Below are 18,843 nucleotides of genomic sequence, written 5' to 3' on the forward strand. Positions count from 1 at the left end.
TGATCCTCAACACTGGGGCCCACAAGGGTGCGTTCTGAGCCCTCTCCTGTACTCCCTGTTCACCGCACGACTGCGTGGCCATGCACGCCTCCAACTCGATCATCAAGTTTGCGGATGACACTACAGTGGTAGGCTTGATCACCAACAACGACGAGACGGCCTACAGGGAGGAGGTGAGGGCCTCGGAGTGTGGTGTCAGGAAAATAACCTCATACTCAACGTCAACAAAACAAAGGAGATGATTGTGGACTTCAGGAAACAGCAAGAGGAGCACCCCCTATCCACATCGACGGGTCAGTAGTGGAGAAGGTGGAAAGTTTTAAGTTCCTCGGTGTACACATCACGGACAAACTGAATTGGTCCACCCACACAGACAGCGTTGTGAAGAAGGCGCAGCAGCGCCTCTTCAACCTCAGGAGGCTGAAGAAATTCGGCTTGTCACCAAAAGCACTCACAAACTTCTACAGATGCACAATCGAGAGCATCCTGTCGGGCTGTATCACCGCCTGGTACGGCAACTGCTCCGGCCACAACCGTAAGGCTCTCCAGAGGGTAGTGAGGTCTGCAGAACGCATCACCAGGGGCAAACTACCTGCCCTCCAGGACACCTACACACCCGATGTCACAGGAAGGCCATAAAGATCATCAAGGACAACAACCACCCAAGCCACTGCCTGTTCACCCGCTATCATCCAGAAGGCGAGGTCAGTACAGGTGCATCAAAGCAGGGACCGAGAGACTGAAAAACAGCTTCTATCTCAAGCCATCAGACTGTTAAACAGCCACCACTAACATTTAGGGCGCCGTGCCAACATACTGACTCAACTCCAGCCATTTAAAAATGGGAATTGATGGAAATTATGTAAAAATGTACCACTAGCCACTTTAGCAATGCCACTTAATACAATGTTTACATACCTACATTACCCATCTCAATTGTATATACTGTACTCTATATCATCTACTGCATCTTGCCATCTTTATGCAATACATGTACCACTAGCCACTTAAACTATGCCACTTTATGTTTACATACCCTACAGTACTCATCTCATATGTTATACCGTACTCTATACCATCTACTGCATCTGCCATGCCGTTCTGTACCACCACTCATCCATATATCTTTATGTACATATTCTTTATCCCTTCACACTTGTGTAAGGTAGTAGCGTGGAATTGTTAGGTTAGATTACTGTTGGTTATTACTGCATTGTCGGAACTAGAAGCACAAGCATTTCGCTACACTCGCATTAACATCTGCTAACCATGTGTATGTGATATAAAATTTGATTTGATTTGATTTGATTTGATTTGAATGTAACTGGACGAATCATAACGAATGATAGTGTTAGTGTTGCAGGCAAATCTTTTCCAATATTCCTTTCTGGCCGAGGAGCTTCAGCATGGAGCAGGTTGGTGTCTATGTGGCTCGCTGTGATGGAGCAGTGACAGTTTTATGAGGAACGGGCTGTCTTACCGTAGTGACATGATGGGCTAGATAGAAGCAGTCTATCGCCTTCAGAACGGGATACTTTTTTTTTTTTTTTTTGCCTTATGTAATATAAAAATAAATAATATTGTTTGTTTTGTCTATCATTAAGCTGTGATTGAAAATAGCCTATACCTAGGCTTATGCTATAGACTTTAATTCTTGTTATTTTTGAAAGCCCCAACTTTAGCACAACACTTTCATAGGCTAGAATATTTGGGAAATAAGCTACTTTTCATTACTTTAACTAATCTTAAAGGTCCAATGCATCTGTTTCTCAATATCAAATCCTTTCTCGGTAACAATTAGGTACCATACTGTGATTTGTTTTCAATTAAAATGGTCGAAAAGATATTGACGCAAAGGGCAATATCTCAAGCAAGAATATTACTAGGCCTGTCGGAGTGGTCTAAGTGGGGAGGGGAAAACTAGCTGTTATTGGCAGAGAGGTTTGGAATGCTCTTTCTTATTGGTTTATTAACTAATTTACCTCACAGTGATGTCACCATGGAAGGCCAATACTCCATCCCATGAAAATGGGCCTACATTTCAGGCGGTATTTTCAAACCGCTCTTACACTTAAAGGGCGTTATCATTTTCACAATACTATTCCAACATCATAGTTTTATAGAGAAAATAATTGAAAACAAAAATGACCCTAAAAAGCTTTGGAAATCATTTAACGAACTAGGCTGTAGTAGTACTACCAAAAACAAACTAAACAGTATTGGACCGAACATCAAAGGGGAGATGGTATATGAAAAAGCAGAGGTTGCCAATGAATTAAACTATTTTTTTTACTTCTGTTGCCAGCAAGCTGGTTAGCAAGCTTCCCACCAGTTCTGGTTTGTATGGAAGCAACCAAGTCAAGAAGTATTATGTAGAGTTGGGGGTTCAGCCAAACTCTTTTTCTTTTGCAAAGGTAGCAACAGCCAAAATAGTTAGTATGCTGGCAGAGCTTAAATGCTCCAAAGCCACAGGCCTGGATAATATTCCTGCTAGTTTCTAATAGATTCTGCTGAGCAAATTGGCCCTTGTATTACGCATATTGTTAATCTCTCTCTTGAACAAGGCACCTTTCCCAGGGACATGAAACAAGCTAAAGTTATACCTCCGTATAAGAAGGGGATAAAGTCTGACCCTGAGAATTATAGGCTTGTATCTATCCTCTGTGTAACATCAAAGATCCTGGAGAGAATTGTACATGAACAAATGTATGAATATGTTAACAAACAGGGTCCAATGTATGATTTTCAGTCGGGTTTTAGAAAAACATACTCCACTGATTCATGTCTACTTTACTTGACTGACTTCATCGGGAAAGGGATTGATGAGGGAAATCTCTGTGGAATGGTTCTGCTTGACCTACAGAAGGATTTTGATACAGTTAACCACTGTCTCATAATCTCCAAACTGGAGGCACTGGGGTTAAGCAGTATCCCTCTAGGCTGGGTAAAGTCCTATTTATCAGGAAGGGAGCAAGTAGTAGAGGTTAATGGTTCACTGTCTCAGGCAAAGCCAATGAGTTGTGGCGTTCCGCAGGGGAGCGTGCTTAGGCCTCTGCTGTGTTTATTGTATATTAATGATATGAAAGATGCTTGTTCTTGCTGTCTTTTTCTTTATGCGGATGACTCTACACTTCTGGTGTCTCACAAAAGTAAAACTATGTTGGAGAGCATACTTAGCACAGAGCTTACTAACATTAGCAAATGGCTTGGAGATAATAAGCTATCTCTGCACTTAGGAAAAACTGAAGCAATTATTTTGGGATCCAGACGTAAATTGTGTTGGTTGTCTGAAATCAGAGTGGAGTTAGGGGGTGAGGTGCTGACTACTAAAACCTCTGTTAGCTACTTGGGATGTATCCTTGATGGAAGCTTGGGAGGTGTGAGCATGGCCAATAAGGTGCTAGGGAAGGTTAATGCCAGGACTAAGTTTTTGGCTAGAAAGTCCAAGCTGTTTGATAAGCACTCTATGAAAGTGCTAGCTACTGCCCTCATTCAATGCCATTTTGACTATGCTAGTACTTCCTGGTTTGGGGGCTTATCTAAATTTATGAAGGGGAAGCTCCAGATAGCCCAGAATAAGTTGATCAGGGTAGTATTGAAGGTGAGTCCATGTACTCACATAGGCAGGAGCTGCTTTCAGGAACTAAACTGGCTGCCTGTTGAGGCTAGGGTGTCCCATATTAGACTAGGTTTGGTTTACAGGAGTATTTATGGTCCTGCGCCCAGATATTTAAGTGATTACTTTCCTCGTGTTAGGGATGCACACTATCATAGCACCAGATCAGGTGTTGCTGATGTGTGCTTATACAGGTTCAGGAGTAATGCTGGGAAAGGTACTTTCTTGTATACTGGAGCCTCAGAATGGAATGAGTTGCCTCTGCCTATAAAAACAACATCCTCTCTGGACAGCTTTAAAAAATAAAGTAAAAATATGTTTGATGTCCTCTGTGCCCATATGAATAACCCCTATGATGTAACTGGAATGATGAGATAATTTTCTTCTTTTATGTTTTTGTTTTATTATTTCACTGCCATACTGTGTTCGATCTTGTATAGCCATCTTGTCTCAAGAAGACCACAATGGAAATAAGTCCCAGACTTTATTGTGTGTTATCCTCGATGATTTTATTCATGTGCATGTATGGCTTTTAAGTTCTATGTGTGCTTGTTTTTTTTAAATGGGCGAATTAATAAACTAAACTAAATAGTGTGGAAATATATGTAAAACGGGAAAATCACGTTGTTGACCGCACTGACAGCTTTTATGGTAGGTGTGAGGGGTGTTCTCCAATGGTGGAATGGGGGCCGAGTGAAAAAGTTTGTCCCCCACTGGGCTAAACCATCATCTGCCCTAGATTTGTATGCTTTATGGACAAACTACAGCAACGTATTTTGTCTTATTCAAATAAGTGAGTTTTTATTTGAAGTATAATTGTATAAAATAACCCGAGAATATAATCTGGACGCATTTCGGTAATGAGAATATGGGGATGGAAATGTTAAATTATTTAAAATAAGACACTTTGGCATAATGTAGCAACAAAATGATACTGGATTGTTGCAGATGCACCATGGCTTTCTAACTAAATTTCTACTGCCGTGGTTAACTTGTTTCATGAGAATCACCCAGTTGTTTGGTATCATTGTCTTCAGCTTTAGTAATGTAGATCAGAGCCAGCTGGTAGGGCATATGGCTACAGTGCCTTGTTCACAGCATAGTCTCAGTTTCAATTTATGCATGGTTGAGTCAAAGTAATTGCTAGGCCTCATTCTAGTTTCACATATTTTGTTAAATTGGCTCGGTAGTGGTGCGTAGTGTACTGTTCACATTTGACTACCGGTATGTATGCACAGGTGCCATTGACACTCATAATAGAGTTGTTGATGCTCTTCCGATTTTCTCTAAAGGCGTCCGCATGCTTCCTATCTGAAACAGTTCGGAATAGTTTGCACATCTTATAACGATATATTGTGACCAGTTTTTTTTTACATTTTTGTATTCAAGTTTTTGGGGGGCTGTTCGTGCGCACACATCTTTTTCTTGAGGCAAGCCAAAGTTGGGAGCAGAATAATACGGCCCTTCGTCAGTGATTGGTCAATAGTAAGGATTATTCAATAAAGTCTTTGTTGTCATTAAACGAGACAACTTGTTTTCAAGCAATATTTTTCATTGAGAAATACTGCAACAAACATCTTAGATGGAAAATTGTGCGACTAAGATCTCCTCAGCAAAAATGTCAATTAATGACAGATTTCTTGAGTGGTCTTAAATTAATTCTGACTATTTTGAGGAAGTATATACTTGTTACGGCATCTCAAAATGCTTTTTCCCCCCTCATTTTTCAAGCGTAGCTCTTTTAAGGGAGTATGCGAGCACACCCATTCGGTTCGCCTAGCCGCCAGTCGAACTGAAGTATGCTGACGCCTTAAGCCCCCACTTGCCTCATAATGCACAGCGATGATTAGAATTGATTAATGATTAATGGTGAGGGGAGCGTTTAGAGGGCCAAGACATAAACAAAGCCGAGTGATCAAAGGTATTGACTAAACAGCCCATTCACACATTTACTCAAGGCCCATCCCAAATGGAGTCATTTGCATCTACAAATTCAAATGACAGCCCTCCCTCACCATCAGTTTCTGAACTATTTTAGTTAGGTTTGCCTACTCCTTATGTGAAGGTCTTTGGTAGGATTTCTTGTTTTCCTACAATTTGCCAATCTCCTGTTTCTCACTATTCAGACCGTATGCTGAAAGGCCACGTGATGGGGTAGAATGTGTTAATAAGAGTGAGCGGTGTAAATGGAGTTGTAATGGTGGCTATATTAAAAATAAATAAAAAAACAGTTAAATGACCGTATCATACCAGTTGTGACTTTGGCATTTCCTGTTCCTGGTTAATGGAAGGTAGAAAACCATCTGCTTTCAGTGATGACTCAACTATGTAGCTTATAGTGTATTGAGCAGTCAGGGAATTGCCATATGCCCTATATAGCCTAGTCTAATCAGGAAACAGTTAAACAGCACACATGTGCTGTGCCCTGTGTTTTGAGGGAAGGTGGGGGGACAGGCCAGGTTAATCTTACTCTTTCAACACTCCTTAACTTGTTGTTATACCCTTAAAAGCGACAGAGGGGTAGGCCTGTATGTCAAAGTGCTGGCTTATTTTTGAGGAACTACCAACTAACCTTTCGCTTCATGGAGATCTCCATTAATAGAACCCACTTTTCAGGTGATGCCTGACCTCTTATGACATTGAGCACATTTCCCTCTTAGTACATATGCCTAGTTTTGTTTAAAAAATCATCTTGTTGACAGTTCACTGAACAGTAGTTAGACTTATTCTGAATCCCTGTTCACTCTACAACATGGATGCCAATCACTAGAGATGGAATACAAGGGCAATGGCTTTGTTTCTGAAGCCACAATAGTAGAACTCATGATTAGAAGGACACACGGTACCAGTCAAAAGTGTGGACACACCTAATCAATCCAGGGTTTTTCTTTTCTTTTTACTACATTGTAGAATAATAGTTAAGACATCAACTATGAAATAACACATATGGAATCATGTAGTAACCAAATAAGTTAAACATCTATATTTTATATTTAAGATTCTTCAAAGTAGCCACCCTTTGCCTTGATGACCGCTTTGCACACTCTTGGCATTCTCTCAACCAGCTTCATGAGGTAGTCACCTGGAATACATTTCAATGAACAGATGTGCCTTGTTAAGTTAATTTGTGGAATTTCTTTCCTTCTTAATGCTTTTGAGCCAATCAGTTGTGTTGTGACAAGGTAGGGGTGGTATACAGAAGACAGCCCTATTTGGTAAAATACCATGTCCATATTATGGCAAGAACAACTCAAATAAGGAAAGACAATGACAGTCCATTATTTAAGACCTGAAGGTCAGTCAATCCGGAAAATTTCAATAACCTTTAAAGTTTCTTCAAGTGCAGTTGCTAAAACCATCAAGCGCTATGATGAAAGTGGCTTTCATGAGGACCACCACAGGAAAGGAAGACCCAGAGTTATCTCTGCTGCAGAGGATAAGTTAATTAGTTAAATGCACCTCAGATTGCAGCCCAAATAAATGCTTCACAAAGTTCAAGTAACAGACACATCTCAACATCAACTGTTCAGAGGAGACTGCGTGAATCAGGCCTTCATGGTCGAATTTCTGCAAAGAAACACCTACTAAAGGACACCCCTAAAGAAGAAGAGACTTGCTTAGGCCAAGAAACACGAGCAATAGACATTAGACCGGTGGAAATCTGTCCTTTGGTCTGATGAGTCCAAATTTGAGATTTTTGGTTTCAACCTCCCCGTGTCTTTGTGAGACGCAGAGTAGGTGAATGGATGATCTCAGCATGTGTGGTTCCCAACGTGAAGCATGAAGGTGACGGTGTGGTGGTGCTTTGCTGGTGACACTGATTTATTTAGAATTGAAGGCACACTTAACCAGCATGGCTGCCACAGCATTCTGCAGCGATACGCCATCCCATCTGGTTTGTGCTTTGTGGGCCTATCATTTGTTTTTCAAACAGGAAAATGATCCAAAACACACCTCCAGGCTGGCTAATGACTATTTAACCAAGGAGACTGATGGAGTGCTGCATCAGATGACCTGGCCTCCACAATCACCTGACCTCAACCCAATTGAGATGGTTTAGGATGAGTTGGACCTTTTAGAATGAAGGAAAAGCAGCCAGCAAGTGCTCAGCATATGTGGGAACTACTTCAAGACTGTTGGAAAAGCATTCCTCATGAAGCTGGCTGAGAGGATGCCAAGAGTGTGTAAAGCTGTCAAGGCAAAGGGTGGCTACTACTAAAAATGATTTATCAAAATAGTTGAACCTGTTTTTCTGTAATCACTGTTCTGGCTTTCCATGTTTTTCTATAAAAATAGATTTTTTGTTATAAATTTAACCAGAACCATGCTTAATGCACCTTCACTTAGCAGGCATTATAGAAAATGAACACTGGTCTCAAACAATCTCTCAAGCACAATCCCATATGCTAGTGAGTAGCCATTTAATCTTTATAGGAATCTTTACATTTCAAGTTTAGCCAACTTGGATCTATTTGCTAGCTAACAAGGCAGAACAGTTGAATTGTTTTGAACAAACCCTTGTGTCTGTCTCCAACTGTTTAAACAAGGTGCTAGCCTGTCCACTTTGTTCAGATGTTGAAATCAAGCGGCCTACCTTATTTCTCAGAATGAGAACAAGAAGCCAAATCCTTATATAATTGTGTCTTATGCTTAGTGCACATTTTTAAAACAGACTAGACAGCTAGTATAAGTCTTTGGCTAAAATGCTGCTAGCGGTACCTGGTACCACAATGCCGCGCGCGACAAACTGAGCATACAGTTAACAGAATCAATGTTAGTTGATAATCCTGTTTTAGGAGTGTCTGCTTTGTAGGCAATTTGAGCAGTTGAGACATTAAAAGGCTATTGTTATAAAGATTAACTTATCTTTTACAATAAAATGTCTCATTGTGTTTCGGTGTCCATATGACCGATTCTGTTGGACCAAAACTCAAATGCTAATAGTGAGTTGGAACCGCTTGTCAGGGAAGAAGTGATCTCTCATCTTTGTGTGAGTGGCACGGGGAGGTGCGCGGGGGTGTGTAAACTGAGAGGAAGATGCGATGTGAGAGGTTTTGATTTGTTTCAATGGGCTTATTTTTGACCTAAGCTTGTCGCCTGCCTTCCCTCCTTTGGGACAATAACTCCCATCTGTTAGAGCTGAGACATGAGCATCTCATCATTATATACAGATCTCTGTTGTAAATGGGAAGGCGCACACAGCATAGGAGCATCAAAGGAGACAAGACCAAAAAGACAACACGAGAACAAGCAGACATGAACACTCATAAAAACGAAAAGAAGAAAAAAAAACATTTTGTTACGTGATTCTTGGTATACAAGCATTTGGTATCTCGTGGAAAAACGTACATTTGAATTAATATAAATCATTCTATATATCGCCCAGCCCTACTTGCAGTGATTATTTAGAAGCAGTTAGTAGAAAATATGTTGATGGTCCTGTTGGCAGATTGCCTCCGGGCCACATAGCGCCTAAAAGCTTGTCACATGCCATCAGAAATATTAGCGACTATATTACAATAAATGACACACTGTATTCATGAGATGGAGAAAAAACAAACATGAAATTACGATTTGTGGTCCTGTTATTGGCTTGATAATTTTGAGGGTGGGATATGTACTGTAGAAAAGGGGGTAGTTAGAAGGCAGTGAATAGGACTACCTATTACTAGATAGCCTAGCTGTTCATATGCTAATTTCATTTATTCCATTGATTTAACTGTGACTTCTCTGTCCCACAGTTTTTCCAACACATAGGCCTACAATCAGTAGCTTTTGATCACCCATTCATTATAACGCTTTAGACTTGCGGGGGGGGGGGGGTCTAGATGTTCTTGTCCCTCCCCTTTTAAGCCATTGAAAAATGCCCTCCCCCTAAGTTGTTTTTATATATTTTTTTGTGTACTCTGCAGTATCACTTGGTGTTTTTTAATGTAGACCGAAGTATTTGGAAGCTGCTATTTTCTCTTCTCCACGCTTAGTGACTGTGTCTCTGTTGTTAGCAACATGAACCGTGAAGACCGGAATGTGCTCCGTATGAAAGAAAGAGAAAGGCGAAATCAAGAAATCCAGCAGGGAGGAGAGGCCTTTCCAGCTCACTCCCCTCTCTTTCCTGAACCTTATAAAGTTGTAAGTTTATTTTGTTATTCATTTTGTTTTGCTTCTGTCATTTAGTTACCTCTTAGAGTTTATACTTGCTTCTCCTATAAGTATTCCCATTATGCTATGATTGATTTGCAGGATTCATTGATAACTATTTTTAAACCCAGAGAACTGCTTACGTGTTTTTATATCTGAACAGTGGCAGGGAGAGTTGGAGGTAAGTGCACTGTTTAGATGAATTGCATTAGCTGCAGTTAATGTGGGCTCAGGTCTGTTGCTGGCTGCTCAGGAGGATTTTAGGGCCCGGGCCTCGCTAGCTGAGGTTTCATGTCCACCCTGTCCTTGCTGCAGATTCAGTCTCCTCTGTCCCTTTATCTTATCTGGTCCTTCCTTAGTCCTTCTCACAATGAGCCTGAGGTAAGTGCATAACTGCTAGTACTTTTGTCCCATCGAATTGCTATATCATTGTGGGCAGTAAACAGCCCACAGCTAAAGGGGACCTGCATTCATATGCAGTCTTGACAACTTTAGGATGCTTGTATGGCACTGTCCCCTATCATAGATAGCGGTTGAGTAATAGACCTAACCCTTATTGATGTTGATGCTTACCAGGCCTCTGTAGTCAACTAAACAACAGAAAGTAGTTGGTTTAGGGGTGCACATTTTCTATGAGCACTGATGTGGGCCAGAGCCAGATCTCCCATCCCACCAACTCGATTATAAGGATTTCAGCCCTTGGCTCAGTCTAATCTTTGCCACTAACCAGATATAAGCAGATGATTTTGAACGTGTCCAGACATGTAGCGAATGGTGAGGGGTGAGTTCTATATGGAAAGCCAAGTTGTCTCTTGCCCCCACAGTGAAAGGTAATCAGGGGGCTTTGATGAAGAATAGGACCCAGGGAAGTTGCCCTCCCACCACCAGCCATGGCAGCCATGTTGTGTTCCGCAGCTCTGAGAGCCCTGAGTCCACTGTGTGTTTTTAGAGAAGCCACCGCTTGTTTACTCATGCAGTTACAAAATGGGTCATGTAATGTAGAAATGTGAAACATCAACTGGATAACTAAAACTCAATCTTCTCATGTAGGCAGTAGAATGCCTCTTTGTGATTAGTTTCCAGAGAGTTATGTAACATCAGTCCTGACCAATAGTATTCATAGTCCAGTAACATTTGTTTACTATGTCTTCCTGTAAATTCCACGGCTGTTTATTTAAAATAGCCACTAAACAAAGCTGCCACTGAACTTTTACAATTATAGCAGCGTGGTAACATTTGTACACGGGTTGCACAGATGCAGTTCATCTTTCCCCAGACAGAAAAATGCTAATCTTAAATGGCTTTTGTAGTGATATGACTCCAATATTCACTTCAGATGTATTTTTGTCAGGGCCTATGGCTTTTCCATTTTTTTAGTATTGCTCTCCACTTTACTGTGTATTATATCATTTTGAGGTTTTCCCCTGATAACATTGTAAATGTAGTTTTTAAAACTGGTGCATGAATTGTGAAAGATGGGGTTAGGTATTATCTTATTTGCTCTGTTTGCTACTGAGAGCCCTTCTATCAAAGTGTAGGCCTTGCATGGCGGCACACTTATGCATTGTCCACACACACACACACAACACAACATATTGCAAGGCAAACCCAATTAATAGAGTGAATGGGCTCTGATGGATTTTCTCTGCTTTCCATCCAGACCAGCAAAGCTTTGTGTAGCACATATTCTACATTTCCTGCTACAGATAACAGATGGTTCCCCACCCCACACGGGTATCTGTCAGAAAGAATCGGTTTGGGGGCCCCCATGTGAAATTGGATAGGCTACACACACTGTGGTTTACCTCTTGTCATCTGTAGCAGGAGCCCCTCCGAGTGATTGATTTAACTTCTTTAGTGGAGCCACGGAAGGCCCTTATCACCCCATGCAGATGGCCTCCTTGGTCAGGAGGGGAGTTTTAAATAAGCCAATCGTCTCTCTTGTGTGATTAGTTGAGGGCCGCCCTCTCCTCAATATTGTTTCAACTTTAAGCTTCATATCAGAAGGCTAATAGTATAATTTTCCTAACAAAAATACATTGTCAATGTTTCTTTAATGTTATAAGAAACATTCAAGTCTCTTCTTTTTTTATATTTCAGAAGTTTTCACCAGAATAAATGCAAAGTTTGGGTAGCATATTTAATTAATATATTAGACTAAAAGCAATTAATTCAAGTGCTTAACTGCTGTCCTGAAGGTGACCCTCTGTTTCTTTCTTTCTCACTCTCTCTTTGTCTGTGCAGTCCAGCAAAGAAGATAAACTGTCCAGTCGTATCCAGAGTATGCTTGGAAACTACGACGAGATGAAGGAACCTATCGGAGACACAATTCCAAAACTCGGTGGCAAACCCTCAGGCTCGTCGTCCTCCGAGGAGAAGTCTGGCCCGTCTCTGTTTGGGGACCAGCGTGGCGGTGGCAGTGGCCAGAACAGTAAATGGACTCCAGTAGGCCCAGCGGCCAGCACCTCGTCCTCCCAGTCCTCTAAGAGATCCAGCCTCCAGGGCAGCCACAGCGGTAGCAGGAGTAGCGGTAGCAGCGGCAGTAGCCAAAGACACGAGCGGGAACACAAGAAGTCCAGCAAGCATGGCTCAGAACACTCCAAGTCCCACACGTCTAGCCCAGCCAAGGGTTCCCTGAGCTCCAGTCACTCCCGGTCACTGGGTGCTGAGCACCACGGCAAGGAGCGCTACCGTTCCAAGTCCCCACGTGAGCGAGAGGCCAACTGGGACTCCCCGTCGCGTGTGCACACATCTTTCACCAGCGGCCCGCATTCCAGCCAGGCCTTCCCCCCTTCGCTCATGTCCAAGCCCAGCTCCATGCTACAGAAGCCTACAGCCTACGTGCGCCCCATGGATGGCCAGGAGACGGTGGAGCCCAAGACCTCGTCAGCGATGTACAGTGGCCAGTCCCACAGCAGCACCATGGGGGAGATGAAGTCCAACGGCAAGGCGTCGCTCTCCAAGCTCAAGATGCCCTCGCAGCCTGTTGAGGTAAAACCACAGAACTAGAATGAGTTCAACGGAATCTCAATTCTAGAGATTCTATAGAATAAAACTTTGTGACTTAGTCACTAACAAGATGAAATATGACACACTAACGTTTGTTGTTTATGAGCCTTTTTTAAATTCTTCTAACAATGGTACAATCGTTGATGTTTGTAGGGTCCCATGACTGGGGATGCGAATTGTGTTGATGAGATTTTAAAGGTAAGATTTGCTTTTTTTTCAGATGATATCATGTAATGTAAGCTGAGTAAGAAATGTATTTTTTCTTCCAGTCATTGAGGTCTTACTCAACTTCACTTTTTCCATTTTTCCCTCCAGGAAATGACTCAGTCCTGGCCCCCTCCGTTGACAGCCATTCACACCCCCTGCAAAACAGAGCCTTCAAAGTTTCCATTCCCCTCCAAGGTCAGACAGCAGAGCATGCCTTAGTGACGTACAGAGGCTGAGCATAGAAATGGTCATATTTTACTATCTCTTGCAAAGTAATCTATTCAGCCGGCACAATTTTTAGACGAGTCATTGGTACAATAAGATACCATTTTTTTCTTGAATGGATGTCTGAATAGCATTTGTTAGGCCTACATAAACAGTACCAGTCAAAAGTTTGGACACACCTACTCATTCCAGGGTTTTTCTTTATTCTTATTATTTTCTACGTTGTAGAATAATAGTGAAGACATAACTATGAAATAACACATATGGAATCATGTAGTAACCAAAAAAGTGTTAAACAAATCAAAACATATTTATTCTTTAGTCACCCTTTGCCTTGATGAGCCAATCAGTTGTGTTGTGACAAGGTAGGGGTGGTATACAGAAGATAGCCCTATTTGGTAAAAGACCAAGTCCATATTATGGCAAGAACACCTCAAATAAGCAAAGAGAAACAACAGTCCATCATTATTTAAGACAGGATGGTCAGTCAATCTGGCATCTCAACATCAACTGTTCAGAGGAGACTGTGTGAATCAGGCCTTCATGGTCGAATTGCTGCAAAGAAACTACTACTAAAGGACACCAATAAGAAGAAGAGACTTGCTTGGGCCAAGACACATGAGCAATGGACATTAGACCGGTGGAAATATGTCCTTTGGATTTGAGATGTTTTGGTTCCAACCACTGTGTCTTTGTGAGATGCAGAGTAGGTTGATGATCTCTGCATGTGTGGTTCCCACTGTGAAGTATGGAGGAGGAGGTGTGGGGGTACTTTGCTGGTGACCCTGTCTATGACTTATTTAGAATTTAAGGCACACTTAACCAGCATGTCTGCCACAGCATTCTGCAGTGATATGCCATCCCATCTGGTTTGTGCATAGTGGGACTATCATTTGTTTTTCAAACAGGAAAATGACCCAAAACACAACTCCAGGCTGGCTAAGGGCTATTTAACCAAGGAGAGTGATGGAGTGCTGCATCAGATGACCTGGCCTCCACAATCACCTGAATTCAACCCATTTGAGATGGTTTAGGACGATTTAGACCATAGAGTGAAGGAAAAACAGCCAACAAGTGCTCAGCATATGTGGGAACTCCTTCAAGACTGTTGACAAAGCATTCCTCATGAAGGTTGGTTGAGAGAATGCGAAGCGTGTTCAAAGCTGTCATCAAGGCAAACGGTGGCTACTTTGAAGAATTACTACTTTCTTGGTTACTACATGATTCCATATGTGTTAATTCATAGTTTTGATGTCTTCACTATTATTCTACAATGTAGAAAATAGTAAGAATAAGGAAAATCCCTGGAATGAGTAGGTGTGTCCAAACGTTTGACTGGTACTGTTTTGTAGGCCTAACAAATGCTATTCAGACATCCATTACCAAAAAAAAGTATCTTATTGTACCAATGACTAGTCAAAACATTTTGCCGGCTGAATAGATGACTTTGCAAGAGAGAGTGTGAAAAGTACAACAAAGCAATATGTATTTTCAGTGAAATATAAAGAAAATGCCATATAGTTAAACACTACCATAATCAAAGATTTGCTGTTTTGTAATAATGAGCAGTGTGGTTGAACTTATAAGGGCATGTAATGTCTCTGTTTAAACAAAAAATATTTTGACCATGTTTTTAGGACACTCAGCACGCAAGTTTTCCTGGTGCACACAGTAAGTATTTCCCAGCACTTTACATTCAAGTCTCACACATTTTGAACCTCTGGATGCAGGTTGATTTCACCATTGTCATAATGGTAATGAGTTCTCTTCTCACCCTTCCTCACCTCCAGAGAGACCAACCAAGACGTCGAGCAGTCACCAGTCCAAGGCAGCGCCATGCGATGGAGATCAGGCCAAGTGAGTGTCCCTTCACCCTGTAAATCTCTTAAGAACATTATGGCTAGCTGCTTAATGATCGTGACACAGTTGACAGAGTATCCACAAACATTGAGGGACACAGGATAGGAGCCATATTGCTTAGTTCTCACTGTAGTTGTTTGTGTGGTAATGAAGCCATATGTGTTGTTAATGTGTAACTTCCACGGCCTTGTAATGTTCCAGTAATGTTTTGCTGGAAGATGACCTGAAGCTCAGCAGTGATGAGGACAGTGATGGAGAACAGGACTCGGCCAAAAACGCCTCCAGAAACGCATCAGCAAGGTAGTGGCCTTACTGGTCTCTCAGACTGCGACTCATTGGAGCTCAAGTTCTTGATACGATTTACCCCCCTCAGAACTGAAAATAAATACTATAAGAATAGCTAGCTATTTCCGTGTGTAACTACTAACTGAGGATGCCTTCACATGAACGGCCCTGGCCTACTGTCCACTAACTTACTGCGTATCCCTGTCTCTTTCCCACAGTAACAACAGTAATAACAGCGAGGGAGCGGTGCACTCGCGGGACGACTCCAGCAGTCACAGTGGCTCAGAGAGCAGTTCGGGGTCGGACAGCGAGAGCGAGAGCAGCTCCACGGATAGCGAGGCCAATGAGCCCCCTCGCCCGGCATCACCAGAGGTAGGCCTAGTTTTCCTTTTCACCTACTATCTTCTGGACCAGTTATTACATTATTGTATTATAACCAAGGGTTGTCACTTGTCAGTACTGTTTACCTTCTGGCACCTGACCTGATAAGGCATGCAGAATATGATGTAGTAGATCCCAGTGCCAATTTCTACACTTCTCCCCACAGCCTGAACCAGCCACAGCCAATAAATGGCAGTTGGACAACTGGTTTAAGAAAGCCAAGCAGTTTTCCCCGGCCTCCCCAGTGGACAGTAATGTATCCACCAAGTACAAGAAGGAGGGGCGGGACCAGAGCTCAGGTCGTGGCTACAGTGGGCAGGGCGGGTCTAAAGACTCAGGGGCGCCCACACCTAGCAGGGACCTGAGGGCAGCACAGAAGGGCTCAGAGAGCGGCCGTGGCCGGCAGAAATCTCCCGCTCAGAGTGAGGGTGGCCCGGGCCAGCGCAGAACAGTGGGTAAAAAACAGCCGAAAAAGTCTGAGAAGCCACCGGTGGTGGAGGAGCCAAAGGGGGGGCTGAGGGTTGAGAGTGAACCCGCTCCTGAGATCCCTCCCCATCGGCCCAAGGCCGCCACCAAGGGCTCCCGCAAACCAAACATCAAGAAGGAGCCCAAGTCCTCACCCAGACCGGCTGTGGACAAGCGAAAGAGCAAGGCGCCCACCAAGACTTCCCAGAAGTCCCGGGAGTTTGTGGACACGGACTCTTCCTCCTCAGAATCGGAGGAGAACGACAGCATTCCCTCGTCGTCTCAGACCCCCAAGTACACAGAGAGCATCAGGACTCCAGTGTGTGTGTTCTCTCCTATGGAAGAGAAGGAACTGCTCTCTCCTCTCAGCGATCCGGATGACCGCTTTCCCATCAGGCAGCAGCAGGTGCTCATGGTGAAGATCGACCTGAGCTTGCTCTCCCGCATTCCTGGACGTCCCTACAAAGACCTGCTAGAGCCCAAAGTAGAGAGGGACTGCTCCCTGGACAGAGACAAGGACTTCCAGAAGCAACCCTCTGAGAAGAGCTCCGGTAAGGGCAAGAGGAAACACAAGGTATGGCCTGCCACAGCACACTGCTATTCATGCCATGTTAGGACTTTACAATTCACATTGGTGAAAAAGATTGTTATGACAGGGTCTGTTACATTTTCAATCCAGCTGTTTTTATCTCAATATCAAATAATTTCTGGGTAACCATTAGGGTGTTTTCACATAGTCCTTTTTAACGAGGACCGATATCTGTACTTTTAAAGTGAACTCTGGGGTAAAAAAAATAGCAAAAGAACTCAGTTCTTTGTATTCACACTGCCCTTGCATTTGAATGAGGACTCAATGCTTTTGCCAGTTCACTATTTCACCTATTTTGTGGTCCGAGTATGGTTTACATTCACATTGCTATGTTTAGAAAGGAACCAAGATCTTTTTCCAACATTCACGCAATGCACTCCTGGGTTTTTACAAAGTGCAGGACAAGCCCTTCCATCAGAATGTGTTATCAGACAGCTAGATATACCTACTTGCATGTTGGGCACGGTGGTGGCATTGTCATGCTGAAACAGGAAAGGGCCTTCCCCAAACTGTTGTAACAAAGTTGGAAGCACAGAATTGTCTAGAATGTCATTATATGCATAGGGGCAGGTAGCGTTCTCCTGGCATCCGCCAAACCCAGATTCGTCCATCGGACTGGCAGTTGGTGAAGCGTGATTCATCACTCCAGAGAACGCGTTTCTTCTGCTCCAAAGTCCAATTGCGGTGAGCTTTACGCCACTCCAGCCAACGCTTGGCATTGCACATGTGTTCGGCTGCTCGGCCATGGAAACCCATTTCATGAAGCTCCAGACGAACAGTTTTTGTGCTGACGTTGCCACCAGAGGCAGTTAGGAGCTCTGTACTGAGTGTTGCAACCAAGGACAGACAATTTTTACGCGCTTCAGCAGTCGGCGGTCCCGTTCTGTGAGCTTGTGTGGCCTACCACTTTGCGGCTGAGCTGCTGTTGCTCCTAGACGTTTTCACTTCGCAATAACGCACTTACAGTTGACCTGGGCAGCCCTAGCAGGGCAGAAATTTGACCAACTAACTTGTTGGAAAGGGGGCATCCTATGACGATGCCACGTTGAAAGTCACTGAGCTCTTCAGTAAGGCCAATCTACTGCCAATTTTTGTCTATGGAGATTGCACGGCTGTGTGCTTGATTTTATACACCTGTTAGCCATGGGTGTATAGCCGGATCAACTAGCTTGAAGGGGTGTCCACATCATTTTGTGTGTGCATATATAGTGTAGATTGCATTTAGTAAAAGGGACATTTCACAATTTTTCTACTTCATAGTCATCTCCAGCACCACCCTAACTAACATCAACATATGTGAAAATGGAGCGTTTCTATGTTTTGTAGTAAAAAAAGAGAGGAAGATTCCAATCAGTGTGCATCATGTGATTTTAACCAATTATGAGTAGAAATTGCCTACTAATTGTCTATTAATTGGTTGATGATGTCATTGGAAACACTTATCTTCCTGTATATTTTTTACTACAAAACATACAAATGATGCTGGAGATGATGAATATGAGGTTGAATTATTTAATTGTTATCCTTTAAAGTGACCCTACCAAATTCACATACAAATGTGAGTTATAGATTAGCCATTCTCGTTTGAAAGCAAGTCTAAATCGCAGTAGATCTTTTTCTATGTGCGGTATTTCTATGCTTCCCGTTATGTTTAGTTTTTGAGTCTTTTACTTTTGGTTTTCTACACCAACTTCGAACAGCTGAAAATCATTGGTAACAGAATAAATAGCAGACGAATAATGCAGATTTAAATAATGCTTTAATTGAATGTAGGTTTGTGGTTAGTGCTATCCGGGCTCCTTCGTACGTCCATACCTGAAATCCTAACATGAACCCTTACCTAACCTTAACTCTTACCATAACATTTACAAGGGTTAACTTCAATAGGATAAAGTCAGAGTTGGGATGTCCCAAGGATTCCGGATTGCAAGGACCTTGATTTTGTACCCTATGTTGTGATTCTCACCAAATGTTGTCGTCTCAAAGTATTCAAATCAGATAAACCGTTTATGAAGCTCTCTTAGCCTATAGATCACATATTGCAACAATAATCTGAACATTGTACCAG

The 18,843-nt window shown here is 42.6% G+C and overlaps 1 protein-coding gene across 4 annotated transcripts in view; it reads left to right on the forward strand.

Moving 5' to 3' along the window:
• Positions 1-18,843, forward strand: part of LOC111980376 (AF4/FMR2 family member 4) — a 42,880-nt gene that overhangs the window by 15,685 nt on the left and 8,352 nt on the right. For 2 of the 4 annotated variants that reach the window (XM_024011100.1, XM_024011099.3), the window contains exons 2-10: positions 9,619-9,745; positions 11,999-12,745; positions 12,917-12,961; positions 13,079-13,165; positions 14,833-14,866; positions 14,986-15,052; positions 15,257-15,355; positions 15,559-15,712; positions 15,888-16,760. In XM_024011100.1, coding sequence (XP_023866868.1) covers positions 9,623-9,745; positions 11,999-12,745; positions 12,917-12,961; positions 13,079-13,165; positions 14,833-14,866; positions 14,986-15,052; positions 15,257-15,355; positions 15,559-15,712; positions 15,888-16,760 — 2,229 coding nt within the window. In that variant the 5' untranslated portion in view covers positions 9,619-9,622. The remainder of the gene's footprint in view (positions 1-9,618; positions 9,746-11,998; positions 12,746-12,916; positions 12,962-13,078; positions 13,166-14,832; positions 14,867-14,985; positions 15,053-15,256; positions 15,356-15,558; positions 15,713-15,887; positions 16,761-18,843) is intronic. The other 2 variants (XM_070449275.1, XM_070449276.1) reach the window with 1 other exon arrangement.

The sequence above is a fragment of the Salvelinus sp. IW2-2015 genome, linkage group LG20, assembly GCF_002910315.2.
Source record: "Salvelinus sp. IW2-2015 linkage group LG20, ASM291031v2, whole genome shotgun sequence".
In the NCBI taxonomy this organism is placed as follows: domain Eukaryota; kingdom Metazoa; phylum Chordata; class Actinopteri; order Salmoniformes; family Salmonidae; genus Salvelinus; species Salvelinus sp. IW2-2015.